Genomic DNA, 15,077 nt, shown 5'->3' with positions numbered 1-15,077 from the left:
TAATATATTTGTGTTCTTTTCGTTCTTGTCAACTTTTCCCCTCGGTTTGTCGCAGAAATAAAGTGCACTCTTAGTTCCGCAATGGTTGGGCATGGTGAGTGCCATTGTACATACATTGTATCCAAGCCGAGTGCTTCCGAGCACCCAAGGAGTACCCATTTCATCACAGTTCATGTACATATGTATGTGGCATGTGGTGGCTCCTAGCCCCATCTCCATGAAGTAGTGGTCATGCTCCAGTAAGAGCCTGGTAGCTGGCGCCGTTAGAGCGATTACGAAACTGCAAGCGCTGCACAGATTGCTTTCAACGCATACATATTCATTCGCTAATGGGCATAAACATTTTAATTAATTTATCACACAATTAGCGGCAACGTTACTTTGTTCGCTGCTGTACAGTGAATATCGGGTGAAATGCAGTGGGTTCCGTAAGCAACCTTTTGTTTTGGGGTTTCTTGATATTAAATATTATTGTTATCATTTTCACTCTGATGCTAGCTATAATTAATTACTTATAAAATCTGCGTCAACTTTTTCTTGCTTCTTCCGTGGCTTTTGCAACGAATTTCTACTGTACCATCCGCTCTGTTTATATTAGAATAGTTGCACGATTTTTCGTTTAAGAAAGGAAAGCAGCCAAAGAAGATTGCATAAATTTGCACACCGCCCAGCTGAAATTGAGCCATCAATTATGACATATGGCCAGCGGTTTTGGAACCTCCATAATGATGCTGCCAAATTGGCGATCACTTTCCAAATCGAACAAAAGTCCCAGGCTTGATAAATAATCAAAACGGCTGCATTGTTTGGATGATTCAATGAGCAGCTCCTCTAGTTTTCGATGCGCTCGAAATGAACTTTCCATTTCACCGTCGTTTTCCGATAAGCATCCATTGACATCGATGCCTCACCTGTAGAAAAAAAATAAAAAAAATACAAAGTAAATAAAAAACTCGCCCCCTCCCGAAAAGCACCTGTCACATTTCACTTTCTTCGACACTTTGTCGGCGAGGTTTTTATGATGAAAGTGCCTGGGAATCTTAATCTGGCCGAAAATCGCGTCGCATTTGGCCAGATATCGGCCGCAATGGGTTAAACGAGCCAACGGGTTAATGGCCGACTTCCGTAAGACATTTTGCAGCTACGTAGATATATATAGCCTATATACATAGCTACCTGCAGACCGACAACTGTTTGAGTTTTCGGATCAAATTCTCATCAATCATTCTTTGACGCTTTTTCGTCCAGCAATTTCTCCGACAGTGAAAATCGGCTAATGCGAGAAATTTAATCAACTTATGCGTGGCCGTCGACGTCTTAATACTTAATGCCTAAATCGAAATAAAAAATGAACAAAAATTCTCTGTGCAAGTGAGTGTGCCAGCAATATTTTTGTTTTATTTCTGTATTTTCGTTAACTTTTTACGCCGCTCAGGCGCAAGCCAATTTATTCTTTCTTTCTCCAAAGCACAGCAACGTGGATACAACTGAGGTCGAGATAGTATAACTACATAAGCATACATATATGCATAGCAATAGGTGAAATATTATATTTATTATATGTGTTAAAACGGAGGAGAGATATTCTATAAATATATATATATATATATATAGATATGGAAATATTCTTGTTTATAATGGAATATTTTATGATCTTTTTAGGTATTATCTATTTTCTGATCTGTATACATATATTTACTGCATGCTTTGAACATGGGACTGAAACTGAAGTAAACTTTAAATATTTTCAAAATACGCCTGTTATTTTGCCCGCCACTGTGAGTACGTACTGGGAGACGAGCACAAGTTACCAGTTTTGGTTTGGGCCGTCTCCGGGCTTCACCTCACCACCACGCCTCCCCGCGCCTCACATTCCCCGTGGCTCCGCGCATGCGCATCTAGGTCAAAAGCTGGTGGCTATGGCTTTGGCCACGGCGATGAGGATGACGCCGACGACGGCGATGGCGATGGCTCCGCAAGCGTTCTAACTGTTTCGGGTGGAGGGTGACTGGATTCCCCCTGGAGCCCAGCCATATAGACACACTGGAACATGTGTACCTCCACTCCACTCCACTCCACTCCACTCTAATTGCAATGGTTCTTCAATTTGCCTCATTTTCTGCCAGCTTGAGCGCGTTTTTGGCGCTCCTTTTATTAGGCAAATGGGTTTCCGTTCCATTTCAATGGGAAGTGACGGCGATGACAGAGATTCCGGGCTTGCGTTTACAGTTAATGGGGGTTACCAGGAAAGGAATAAACACAAAGATTAATGGTCGTTTAGAACTACTCAGGCTGGCCATAAAACCAATTGTTCAAGCAGTTATCGGTTTCAAGCCAAAGTCATGTAAGATTAGAGGGCTCATAAAACTACAGGATAAGTTAGTCTAGAGCTATTTTTATGGAATTTTGCATAATCCCCCATTAAGTTTTTGTTCGATTTTCGATGATCCAACTAAGCGGCTTTTGCAGACCTGAGTTAGTTTCTCCTCGTTGGCCAGTGCCCATCATCAAGGCATTCCGAAAAATAACAGAACTTTTACTTTTGCCAGTTCGAAAAAAAAAAAACTCAGGCCCCATGATCATCCAGCCACAGAAAAAAAACCATCTAAAGCCCGCGGCTTGCCGCACCGAAAAAAACTATTTTTACACACGTTTCTCCGCGGCTGAACTTTGCTTTTGATTGCACATGTACAACTAAACCATACATTGCGGCTTCATAACTACCGAGATCTTACATGTGTATATGACGGCGGAACAAGCCATAACCCCATCGCATCTTGGATGCGCTGTTGGATGTGGAGAACTGGTTTCCAGCCCACTCCATCGCCAGCCCATCTGCTGTGTACTTAAGCCATTCGGAGTGGGTTCTTTATGCTCTTTATGCTGGAGCAGCCAGCATGGGCTTCCCATGAAGTGAAAATTCCAAATTTGTAGGGCTCAGCCATTGAGCGTATCGGAGTGTCGGGCAATTCTCTAATTAAATTTTTTGTTTATGCCCCGAAGAGCTTTCGCTTTTTTCGACTGGTGGTCATTGGAGAGCTCTTCACTTTGCTCAGTCGTTCGGTTCAATTAATTATGAAACTTATCTGATACCTTCTTTCATTGAGAAGGTGGAACATGGAACATGGCTTGAATTTTTTATTGGCATGAGAAATGTCTTCATTTATTACGAAAAGCAAGGCGCTCTTAAGGACTGCTGTGTTTTGTAACTAACTTTCTTTGTTCTGGGAAATGTTTTATTATTGGGAGTCTCATAATTTAATGGCTCATAAATTTCATCTAAATATGTTCAGGAATTCCTATGAGACTACAGCCTTTTTTCCTTGTGTAAAACTACTTCTTTGAATACTTTTGAGTAGTTTGGAAAATGCAAATGCAAATCAAACCGGTTAACGGCATGCATATCTCATTGCCATTGTGCGCTGTTCTTTTCCTCTTTTCCCTGGCGAAAAGTGAGAATTTTCGCTTGGCTAATGGACTGGGAAACAGGATTAGCCGGTTCTCCGGCATGCTGGCCCATTAGTGACTCTTTTTCATAGCCTGATCCCCATCACGGATCACTCAGGCCCACTCCAAGTGGACCCAAAAGAAAGCAAAGACCGAAGAACGAAAGTGAAGAAAACTGCTAACAATGGTTCCCCAAATTTTCCATCTATTTTTCAGAACCTGCGACTGGAATTGTAACGGTGGAAAAATGGACACCGTCTATGGGACAAAGAAGTACTTCCAGAGTTTATCCGGCGTGAGTGATATATACAGGGCGCAGACATGTCGGCAAATGGTGAGTAATCCCCAATCGTTTATCACTGGCGGGTACAAAAGGTTTAACGGTATGATGTTGATTAGCATTCAGTAGGTCCAAGAATACGAGGGTCGTTTGATAAGTCCGTGACTTTTTGAATAAAATATATTTTTTTCGTCAAAGAAGCGTTTTATTTCTCAACATAATCTCCTTTTAGCTCTATACATTTAGTCCAGCGTTTTTCCAATTTTTTTATTCCTCCAAAATAATAGGTTTTCTCAAGGCCCTAAAAATAGTCTTTTGTTTCTGTGATGCCCTCTTCATTTGACCCGAATCTCTTACCGCCGAGCCATTTCTTCATGTTTGGAAACAAAAAATAGTCACAGGGGGCTAAATCTGGAGAATATGCTGGATGGGGTAGCAGTTCGTAGCCCAATTTATGAAATTTTGCCATGCTGACTACACACGTGTGCACCCGTGCATTGTCCTGATGGAACAAAAAAATTCACGAGATCGTCTGCTTTCAATGCCTATAAAACGCAAACCAAAAAACGCAGCTTTCTCAAAATTTTACAGTCAGCTGTTAATCGATAACTGCTGACAGGAGCAGTGTTGTATTTAGAGCAGGTGCGCGGCAAATACAAAAAGTCACGGACTTATCAAACGACCCTCGTAGAATCGGGGTCCAAATCGCTTTTGTCAATAGAGTTGTTACATCAACTTGCGTCGGCCGTGTCTTATTTGTGTGTTATTTTTATACAGAACGCAGCTTGCATATTTATGTATTCATCTGCTTGTTTGTTTGTTTGGGACCTGGGTCTCGGAAACGAGCTGTTTGCATTCCTCATTCACCAGCAAACTCCAGAGTCTAAAAAAAAGATACATAGGTACGAGTAACTAGCGAGCCAAACTCGACAGCAGAACGTTCTAAAAGGTGAATGACTTTCTCTCGCAGCGAAGAAAGAAGAGGCAGCGAAGAGCCGCCGAAGAGAACGCAAAAGAAAAGAGCCGTGGAGACGGCAATTTGGCCAACTCAGTTTGGTTTAGCAGGGGGCCGAACGGAAGGCAAGGGAGCTGCTTCCCGGCCGAAAGAGAGGAACTAAGGGAAATGCCCTGCAGCCAACGAATGTTAAATGGTAATCAAGAAACAATCAAACTTTCCCACAGGCCCCTCGGGCATGTATCTCCCCGAGCAATTGCACTTACAGCCGAGGTCGAGACTATAGCCCCTGGGGCTCAGAACATAAGTCATTGATTGTTGTTAATTAGAAGCTAATATCTGGCTTGGAATTCTTGGAAAATTTGGGAATATTCTGTATACCGTGTATATGCAAGGCAAATGACTTACAAAAAACTCCACTTGAAACCCAGCAAGCTAGAAACAATCGTTAGCTTAATTATTTGTTATTTTTAAAATTAAAAAAAAAATAATAATATTAAATTTACAGTTAGCTTAATGCGAGCATTATTATCTGCAATTAACAGTTTAAGTCAGTATCAATGCCATGCCAGTCTGTCTTTTCAGTATCAATGTCAATGCCAAATCAAAAGACTTAAGCAACAAACTTGATTATGGCACTGCCAATAAAAGCACTTGAAAAAATAGCACTAGCTTATAGAATAAAAAGACCGTCTTACAAGAAAATCTTTGAGAATATGCATTTTTAAAGGTATATATAATATGTAGCATATATCAAAAAACATCTTGTATGACTAGCTAGTGAAATCATTGTAATTGTGCCTAGAATCACACGGAAGTTAGCCAGATTCTGAGAATCTGACCAGGTGCAATGACTTTGCGCCAACCCAGGCTAATTAAATGCGTTTTCCCAGCCGTGTTAATGAGATGCATTAACAAATCATGACAAGTGCTCAGCGGCGATAGCGATTCTGACATAACGCTGGGAAAGTTTAAGGGGAGGTTTGGTTTTTGCCGTTCTTGGCGATAGCACCAATTGAGTCCAAAGTGGGGCCGTTAGACGCCAACTTCCGTCATCTAGATTGGGAGTCACGATAGAAAGTGGCCGAAGGGTCGTCGACGAGAAAGTTGTGCGACTTCTGGCGGCTAATTATCTAATTTGTGGCCATCGGGATTCGATTCTGGGGCTGGCATACTTTGGCAACCTGGTTAAGAACAACTGACATCTTCTTTCGCAGAGCGCGGATTATACATACCAGAACACAGTTGGCCGGAGGTCCCAGCTGGGGGCTTACTACCACATGAACAAGCAGCCCTCGTACACCAATGAGCACAGTCTGAACAGTCAGTATGGCTACAATACGTGGGGCATCTGGCGGGATGGCAGGAACATCGCCCCATCCACCTTCTCGGCCAAGACGCACACGCAGTACCCCAAGAATCGATCATTCAGCATTATCCTTACAACGGCTGCATTTATCGTCCTGCTGGCCGTCATCTCCATCGCAGGACTGGCATTCTACTTCAGCTCCATAAAAACCAATCTGGAGGATCGTAAGTATATGACAGCTATGCAAATAGTTGTTACATACTTAATATTCTCCACCTTTTTACAGCTGTCATGGGCTTTGAGGGTTCCTTCCGCATCGCCAAAGGGGATCTTTTCTCCACTGGCTTAAAGTACAACCACACTACCACCTACAAACAGAAGATCGATTTCTATAAGAGATTTGTGGAGCGTTCCATGATGGACAATGGATTGCAGCCACTGCGCACCGATGTCTGGGGCTTTGGAGAGGGTCCACTGATCAAGGTCTCATTCCGCGTGTTCCTCGATGTCCGTAAACTGCCGCAGTAAGACAACTAAATTCCCAAATTATACCCACCGATTTCAAGTACTTCTTTGTATTAGAAACATCCTGAGTGTCGAGGAGTACATTAAGGAGTCTCTGTTCCTGGAAACTTCTGCTGCCAAATCGTTATATCGTTCACTGCGTTTGGACACGGAGTCGGTGGAGATCAAGCGCATAATGGACGAGCAGGTGGTGCGATCTGCAGCGATATTAAAGGAAGCCGTAAGTCATGATACTCCTTAGAGTTGTTATCATTTTAAACCAATACCCTTTCCAACAGCAAACGGTGCCCACTAGTCAAACACAACTGGAAAAGCGTCTCATGAAAAAGGGTAGCACACCGGCAACAGCTCCAGTTCACCCAAAACCGAATCCAAATACCACGCCCAAGCCGAAGAATCCCCTGCTGCGCAGTCATTCCGCTGACGAAGAGCCCGATATCGATGTGGAGAATGCACCAGTTATTCAAGGGTCTTTCGAGGGTTCATTCGAGATCACCAAGACGGATGCGGACATAGCCCGGAAGAAGACCCCGCCCACTCGCGCCTACCAGGCCGCCAGCAGCACCTTGCCACCCAAGGCCATTGCGGTTACGCCATTTTCCTTGAGGGTGAAGCCCAAGAAGCCGAGCATCGAGAAGCTAACGACGGTGCTGCCACAACAGGTCCCCACCGGAGGTCCTACTAGCTCCACCAGAGCAACCACCAAGGCCACCAAGGCAACTACCACCACGACGAAGAGAACTACAACTTCCACCACGCGGAAAACCACAACAACGACCACTCCTAAGCCAACAACTACTACCACAACCACGGAGCCCACTACAACTACCACTACCTCAACGACAACAACAACACCACCACCACCACCACCTCCAAGCACCACTAGAGCCACCACCCCAAGCACCACCACCACCTTTACCTACCCCTCCGTGAGCACACCTCCTCCGAATCAAGGCGGATCCCTGCCCAAATTGGATGCCAATCTGTTCACCACCTTCCCCATTTTGGACACTCAACCGTGGCGACCAATGCATCGAGAGGTTCCAGAGCTGCTGCCCGGTCCACCGCCTGCTTTTCCCACCAAAACTCTACCCGGGGGAACCACACCCACAGTGAACCACATACCACAGAGGAGAATCGACGAATTTGAACTGCCCTTCATTGGAGACAATCCCACTCCACCGACAGCTGCTGTGGCTCCAGTAACCGTGGATCCCTATAGTTTGGGTTTCCTCAATCCGGGACTGCGAGTGCAAGAGCCTAAACCAAATCTCGGACCGCTGCCACAGGACGAGGACTTGCTTTTCTACCACAATTTTGGTAGTCCGATCTTCATGCCGGGCACCGAGAACATAGAACGCTTGGGAGGCGCTCTGGTGGAACCACATCCCTTGCCTGTACCTCTTATAGATGATGTTATTATACCACCATTCAAGCCCATTGATGCTACAATAGGAGCGGCTGACAAGATGCCCTTCAATCTGGACGCCAGCAACGAGAGATTCGAACATTTGGGTGGAGGAGTTATAGCAAAGAAGCCCCAGGAAAAGCTGGACAAGAAGGAACAATCTTCAAAGAAAGACCAGTTGGAAGGAAGTTTGACCGTTAAGGAAGCGAATCAGACGGTGCTGGAAAAGAAGAAAGTCAATGCGAGTAAGGAACAGAAGCCAGAGCAGCCGGAGATAACCACTAAAGTGGAAAAGAAACAGGAGAAAGTGGAGGCTACCACATTACCCACAAAGGTACCAGCTAATAGCCCACCCAAGCCAACGAAATCTCCATCTTTACCGTCCCTGAAACCTACGGATAACTCTGTGTTGGCCGACACTATTGGAGAATTCTTTATGGAGCTGCTGAATCTGCCGAAGGAGGATAACGCGACTGCGACTAAAAAACCAACACAGGATGCGATAGAATCTCGGATAGAACCTGAGGAAGAAGAAACCCTGGATACTGTGCAGACCCCCAGTGTGAGCCACTCCAAGCCGAACTTTATGAACCTCAAGGAGATCATCCTGCAGAGGAATACCCCCTCATCGATTCTCTCCAACGAAACTTTGGAGGAATCCACAACGATTACGCTTACCACAACAACGATGCCGACCACAACAACCAGCACCACCACGGAGGAGCCCAGAACCACGAAAAGGAATCGCATTCGAACCACCAGTGAACGACCCACAATGATGGATGACTCAAACCTATTTCCGTCCCACTCGAAATGGGAGTTTGTCAACAGTTCGTCGACCCAAGGATTTGGACACAACTCGAATATGAGGAAGGTCTTCAATCAGACCCTGCAGGCTTGGGTATCGGAGGACATTGACAAGTCGGAGAACTTGACGTTGGACGATATCAAGACAAAGATCAACAATGCTAGTAACATTCAGGATATCTCCCTGATCTTTGATACGTTGGCCTCCAAGCTGGGCATCACTCCCAGTGTACCCAATAAGTTTCCTCCCTTTTCGCAAAACAAACTGAAGCAAGCTCCAAAGGAAGAAGTCACAAGAAGACCAATGCCCAGCTCCACTACCACGGAATTACCAATACTGATCCCGGAATCTATTCTGCCCGTCGAAAGAGAGCCCTTTATCAAGCCCATGTCTAGTTTTATAGATGATGGTTCCTCGGAAGTGCTGGGAGCGGCTATTCCCGTGATTGGCGAGGCGGAAGTTGAGGTAGTGGACCCACTGAACTATGAGGAGATGCTCAAGATCTCACAGTTCGCTGCCAGCAGTACGGAACCCAGTGCCCATAAGCTGGTGACACTTCTTCCGGTGAGATCAAACTCCGGAATTCGAACCTACAGACCACCAGCCGCGGATGAAGAGACGCAGCGGAGTGCCAGTGCTCCGGCTGCCTTGGCTGCACCTTTAGCTGCTCCTTCACCCGGAAAGATTAGCATACGGCGCAAGAGCAACCTCAACCAGAGCCGGAGATTCGGACAACCACCTGCAGAGGCGGTGGTCAAGGGCGGCATCCATGTGACGGTCAAGAAGTGATCGCAAAGCCGGCCAAATAGCCTCACCATGAGATTAGTGGAGACAGGAGTTCTACGACAGAATCCAAGGATGTAGCTTAAACCACCACATTTGTTAGTTATAAGTAGGGAATATAACTTTAGTTAGGTCGATCGTGCATATGACGAAATCTTGTTCGAAAATTGTTTCACGCATGGGAACAATTTTGGAATGACACTTTTGCTTATATTGGCGGAATCTGCGACTGCCAGTCCTCAGTATTTAAGTCAATCCACATCACATTCATTGTATAAGCATCGAATCCTTAGTATACGATCCAACTATATTTGAATAATATTTTTTTCACTTCATTGCGATTCTTATGTTAATGTTAGCTACGAAGGTAATGTAATGATTAAGCCCGATCTTTGAATAAATGTGAATAATTTATTACAAGCTATGCGTTTCTCTTCGGATAAATATGGTATAGATAAATTGGTGAGTTTTTGCCGCTTTAATTATATATCAAGTATTTTGCCAGCGCTTAAGTGCGTCTACCATTTTTCAAATCACGCGCGCACCACAAGCCAAATTGCGGCAGGTATAATTTCGTGGTATAATCTGTCCGCTCTTCCTCTGGTCACACCTGAGCATTGAGGATTTAGGCGTTGTTATTGTTGTTTCGTCGGTTGTAAATTTAATCAAAATAGAACAAGCAAGTGGCTCAACAAACTCAAGAAATAGATATAAGTACGAAGTGATAAGAGGAATTAGGCCCGCTAATTATCGAGCAGCCTACCAAGTGCAAAATGGGCTGTGCGGAGAGCAAGGACGGCGAGGGGGAGGCGCAAAACAATAGGCCCAAATACCGGTCCTGCACGGACACCTGCTGGCTGGCCATCTACATTATATTCTGGTTGTTTTTGGTAAGAATTGGAATAGATTTCGCCATATACAGATGTGTATAGCAGTCTGTATCGGGAAAGTGAAAGCCTAGACATTCATCTGCGCAACGCGTCTCGCTGCTTCGCTGTGTGTGTGAGCGGTTTTTGCGGGAGGAAAGCGGCTACTTGTTACTTGAAAATGTCTCATTCATGTCGTCATCGCTGGATAGCTCATGTGCTGAATTGTTAATTCCTCTAATGAATGTGATGATTTAACAGTCAGGGTTAGTCCGACATTTATATAAGCCCACATATAGATTATATCCCTCCAGAAGCGAATCGATACCCGCTGTTTTGCTGTTCTGCTATCCTGTAGGACACGCCACTCCTCGAAAGCATTTCCATGTCAAGTATTTGCATGGGTATGTCGTCCGCCAGAGCGATTATAATAATAATGCCCCTTGACATGACATGCTGGTCATGGGGCGTTGGCTACCTGCACAGTGATCTATCCACTTTAATTTGCCTCCTTTTCGCATTACAGATAGTGATAGCCATCTTTTCGTTCGTGTATGGAAATCCCTTGCGTATCATCAATGGGTACGACTCCTTTGGCAACACCTGCGGCGTTAAGTACAATGAAAAGTTCCAGGGATTTCCGCTGTCCGGCATGAATACGCTCGACAAGCCGGAGCTCTTCTATTTCGATGTCAAGGAGCTGAAAAAGTCCCTCAAGATATGCGTCAAGTCATGTCCCGCCAAAACCATGACCAAGAGCAGCGAGCTGCTGGAATACTACAGCCAAACGGGCACTCAGCTCTGCAAATATGACTACAACATGCAGCAGCTGAGTACGGCGGGCAACGATGCCAAAACGTTTAATTTCCTGGGTCCATGTCCCAGTTTTCCCGTTCATGAGAGGTGTGCTTTGATTACATCAGCCAAATTAAATGCTAATATTATTCACACATTAATCACTTCTTTCCAGTTCGCCTGTCCTACATCGCTGTGTGCCCAAGGGTACGGGAGAGAAGGTTCAGAACTACTACGATATGCTCAACAACTGGGATGTGGCCCAGCAGTTTGTTGGCGACATCTACTCCACCTGGCACATCATTGCCATGGTCTGTGGATTAGCTTTGCGTAAGAGATTCTTCATCTTTTAATGAGAGTATTGCCTTAAAACCCCTTTTTCCCTAGTCATTTCCATTGCTCTGGTGACCATGATGCACTGGCTGTCTCGCATCGTCTCCTGGATCATCTGTGTCCTGGTCATAGTGGCCAGTGTGGCGCTTACTGTTGCTCTTTGGTATGCCTACTATAACATACGTAATAAGTCTGGTGTGAACACACAATACTCCTTGCTGGAGGAATTTGTGCGTAATCAACAAGCGGTCCTTACCCTAGCTGTCCTAGCCACCATAACGATGGTTTGTTAACTCATTCAATATTTCGTTCCCAGTTACTTAGTCTGTCTCCTTTTTAGATAATCCTTATCGTGGTCATATACTTCTTGAAGAACAAATTGGCTGGCTTGTCGGCGCTTTTCGAGGAAGCTGGCCAGTGCATGATGAATCTGCCAGGACTTTTGATCGCTCCACTCTTAGCCTTCCTTGTGCTTATAGCTTTCTTAAGCTTTTGGGTGGCAGTGATCATTTGCCTGGCCACAGCCAGTTCTCCCGGACAAAGTCCCATTGCTCCGTTCGACAACTCGAAAGCCCATCAGCAGCCTTTGCCAGCAAATGCGTTGTTCGTTTCCAATAACACCAGCGCCAATGATCTAAGACGTAAGTAGTATCATACATCTGTGTTGTAAATCCATTCCCAAAGAAGCTTGATTCGAAATAATCTAAATCATATATTTTTGCATTTTGTGGGTATTTTAAAACGTGATTTGGTGAATAAGTAAGTGATATTTGATAAGGGCACAGAAGTTTACTCTTGTGTATATATTTCTGTGTTTTCTCCTCACGACTCTTCGATCTAAATTGTATATACAAAAATCAACAACCTTTTCTTATGTTACTGCACTTATGTTTCCAGAGAATTAATCAAGTTTTTTCCTTAAACAGCCAATGCCCGTGTAGAATATGCCGATGCTGGAGCCCTTCGAAGCATGTTCTGGATCTATGTGGTGGGTCTTATTTGGACGGTGGAGTTCATTTTCGCATGCCAGCAGTTTGCTTTGGCCGCAGCCGTGGCCTTCTGGTACTTCCAAAAACCGACCAGCACACCCACGATTTATGCCATTGGCAAACTGGTTAAGTATCATTTGGGTACGGTAGCCAAGGGATCCTTTGTCATCACCATTTTCAAGATTCCCCGCCTGATACTCACCTATTTGTATGCCAAGTAAGTTGAGTCGTCACTTTGCAAGCGTCTCCCATTCTTTACTAATTGAACGTGACATTGCAGATTGAAAAAAGGCGAGGACAAGGGATCGGAGTGCGCCGCCTGCTGTTTGAAGTGCTGCATATGTGGTTTCTGGCTACTAGAGAAGTTCATTCGCTTCTTGAATCATAATGCCTACACCGTAGTGGCTATCGAATCCATTAACTTCTGCCCCGCTGCTGGCATTGTAAGTTACTGTCACACAAATTTTGTAACTTTCCAAACTAAAAATGTTTATTTTTTCTAGGCATGGAATGCCATGGCCACGAATGTTTTGCAAGTGGCCACCATTAACAGTGTGGGCGACTTCATTCTCTTCCTGGGAAAGGTTGTGGTGGCCGCCCTCTCTGGCCTGATTGGTATCATTTTGCTCAAGGACATGCCTGGTCTGAATTTCTACATGGCCCCCGTCATAATCATCATTATATTCTCCTTCTTCATTGCTCACATTATCCTATCGCTATTTGAGGTAGGTATTCCTTTACAACCTGTATAAGCTTGAGGCTAACCAATGACTCTTTGATAGATGGTAGTGGATACCTTATTCCTCTGCGTTTGCGAGGATAAGACACTGAATGGTCGCTCTGGTCGATGGGCGCAGAGCAACTTGGCCAAGCTAGTAGGCGAGGAACCGCTGCAGCCTGGCGAGGAGCCGCCTATCGAAGTTGTTCAAATGATGCCCATCAACAAGCAGCCCTTTAGTATTACCCGACTCCCTCAGTCCGACCCCGAGGTAGCTCCCATGTCGGCGGAGTAGCTCCAAAAGCAGAACCCCCCGAAACTCAACGCACATCTCATTAGGATGTTAATATTTATATACATACCATTACTCCGTCGCGACGTACAAAGCAGAACAGTGGGACAAATAATAACTGGTAATCTTGTCTATTGATATATTCAAACTTAGGATGCACAGTTTGTAAACGTATTTATAAAGTTTAATCGTTTTTGTATCTTAATGTAAAATGAGGTGTTTAAACCTTTTTCACGCGTTTAATGGTTCTAGCCTTCTTTCTTTCAATCACATCTTTAACGGCCTGCAGTTGTTTTTCCTTGATCTTCTTGGTAAGCGCCGATTTGGGTGTCTGTTTGGCGGCTTCCTCCTTCTTCTTTTTGGCTATCGCAGCCAGAATCTTGGCCGTCTCCACGGGATCATCGTCCTCAAACAGCTCTTCGTTATCCGCGCCATCGTAAGCTCTGACCGGTCGCGTGGCCTCGTGCTTGACCTTTTGTTCCACTCGGTTTACGTACTTGTCCTTGGCGGCCTTCTTGAGTACCTGTCGCTGTTTGGATGGGCTCACGTAGTCTGGATTCTCCCAAATGGTTTTGCCAGTAAAGGAACCATCGAATATTTTCACAGGATTCAACACGTAACGTGGTCCGACTTCGGACAAGCCGCCATCCTCGGACAGAATCTGGAAGTTTCTGAACCAGATGCGTTTGTCCAGGTAGGTGAAGGTGTATACGTGATCCACGAAGGGCTGGCTCTTCGGATGATGGTTGGGCACGGAGTAGGTCTGCACGAACAGCTCCTTGAGCAGCTTAAGATGCGGCAGCTCGTCGAATTTGGAGTCGAACGAGAGCAGTGGGCGCGATCCCCGCAAGCAGTTGCCCGTCATCTTCAGTTCGGCCATTGTGTGAATGTTTTCGATGAGGAATTTAGCCGATGGACCAGTGGATCCCGTGGTGTTGGATATCCACATATACAGATCCCTTTTCCGGCGTCCCTCGAACAGCATGGCCTTATTGCAGTGCTTCATTTCGCACATTTCGTTGACCACCGACAAGGTTTTGGAGCGTTCCATTTTGGATTCGGGACGATGGTGTGGCATCAGGGTCTTAATATCCTTCATTAAGTGCCGATCACGGTGGCTAATACCGCGTGCGGAGAAGACCAGCACGCGCTGTTTGTTCACCCACTTTTCCTGCAAGTAAAATTCAGTTTTTAGTTAAGAAATTCTATGTTCACAGGAGTCCCATTTCTTGCCTTTTTGGGCACCACATCATCTGAGGATCGCTGTGGCGGCAGTGGTGGGTTTTCATCAAGCGGCACTATCTCCAGCTGCGGCGCAGCCTTCTTTTTCTTATTCAGGAACTTGCGGCCCATTTTTTTCTACTTTAAATAATTAAAAACAATTGAAAAGAAGTGCGTAGGTAAAACGTGGAGTGACAACAACCAGGGATGGATATCTATTCAAAACCAGGGCGTCGACAGCACGTGCAACTAAATTGTGGCATTTCCCAACACTGGATGAGAAATTTGTAAAATGTCAGTTAATTCAAACCAAAAACCGGAGAAATAAAATTAAAAACTATTTTTTAA

At 45.0% G+C, this 15,077-nt stretch overlaps 3 protein-coding genes across 3 annotated transcripts; 2 read left to right on the top strand and 1 right to left on the bottom strand.

Annotated features, from left to right (window-relative positions):
• The first annotated feature begins 3,694 nt into the window (after positions 1–3,694).
• On the top strand, positions 3,695–9,521 carry LOC122617997 (proteoglycan 4). The gene is made up of 5 exons (XM_043794103.1): positions 3,695–3,781; positions 5,900–6,215; positions 6,278–6,515; positions 6,574–6,736; positions 6,795–9,521. Exons 1-5 carry the CDS (start codon positions 3,695–3,697, stop codon positions 9,519–9,521), a joined length of 3,531 nt encoding a protein of 1,176 aa, XP_043650038.1.
• A 608-nt stretch (positions 9,522–10,129) lies between these two features.
• Positions 10,130–13,666, top strand: LOC122618379 (choline transporter-like 1). The gene is made up of 9 exons (XM_043794783.1): positions 10,130–10,405; positions 10,908–11,284; positions 11,352–11,506; positions 11,564–11,793; positions 11,850–12,150; positions 12,436–12,715; positions 12,779–12,941; positions 13,002–13,223; positions 13,281–13,666. Exons 1-9 carry the CDS (start codon positions 10,289–10,291, stop codon positions 13,509–13,511), a joined length of 2,076 nt encoding a protein of 691 aa, XP_043650718.1. The 5' UTR covers positions 10,130–10,288; the 3' UTR covers positions 13,512–13,666.
• On the bottom strand, positions 13,621–14,951 carry LOC122618383 (ribosome biogenesis protein BRX1 homolog). The gene is made up of 2 exons (XM_043794788.1): positions 14,742–14,951; positions 13,621–14,679 (listed from the first exon to the last, which is right to left on the bottom strand). Exons 1-2 carry the CDS (start codon positions 14,859–14,861, stop codon positions 13,729–13,731), a joined length of 1,071 nt encoding a protein of 356 aa, XP_043650723.1. The 5' UTR covers positions 14,862–14,951; the 3' UTR covers positions 13,621–13,728.
• Positions 14,952–15,077: the final 126 nt, after the last annotated feature.

This window comes from Drosophila teissieri, chromosome 3L, assembly GCF_016746235.2.
Source record: "Drosophila teissieri strain GT53w chromosome 3L, Prin_Dtei_1.1, whole genome shotgun sequence".
Lineage (NCBI taxonomy): Eukaryota > Metazoa > Arthropoda > Insecta > Diptera > Drosophilidae > Drosophila > Drosophila teissieri.
This window is presented reverse-complemented; position numbering and strand designations above follow the sequence as displayed.

Bases quoted from the DNA above. Each gene is read 5' to 3' on its own strand.
- LOC122618383 (XM_043794788.1), bottom strand. From the start codon at position 14,861: ATGGGCCGCAAGTTCCTGAATAAGAAAAAGAAGGCTGCGCCGCAGCTG. The intron at 14,680-14,741 runs GCAAGAAATGGG...TTTTACTTGCAG, and splicing joins ATGATGTGGTGCCCAAAAAG to GAAAAGTGGGTGAACAAACA.
- LOC122618379 (XM_043794783.1), top strand. From the start codon at position 10,289: ATGGGCTGTGCGGAGAGCAAGGACGGCGAGGGGGAGGCGCAAAACAAT. The intron at 11,794-11,849 runs GTTTGTTAACTC...TCTCCTTTTTAG, and splicing joins TCCTAGCCACCATAACGATG to ATAATCCTTATCGTGGTCAT. The intron at 12,716-12,778 runs GTAAGTTGAGTC...GTGACATTGCAG, and splicing joins CTCACCTATTTGTATGCCAA to ATTGAAAAAAGGCGAGGACA.
- LOC122617997 (XM_043794103.1), top strand. From the start codon at position 3,695: ATGGACACCGTCTATGGGACAAAGAAGTACTTCCAGAGTTTATCCGGC. The intron at 6,516-6,573 runs GTAAGACAACTA...TCTTTGTATTAG, and splicing joins GATGTCCGTAAACTGCCGCA to AAACATCCTGAGTGTCGAGG. The intron at 6,737-6,794 runs GTAAGTCATGAT...CCTTTCCAACAG, and splicing joins CAGCGATATTAAAGGAAGCC to CAAACGGTGCCCACTAGTCA.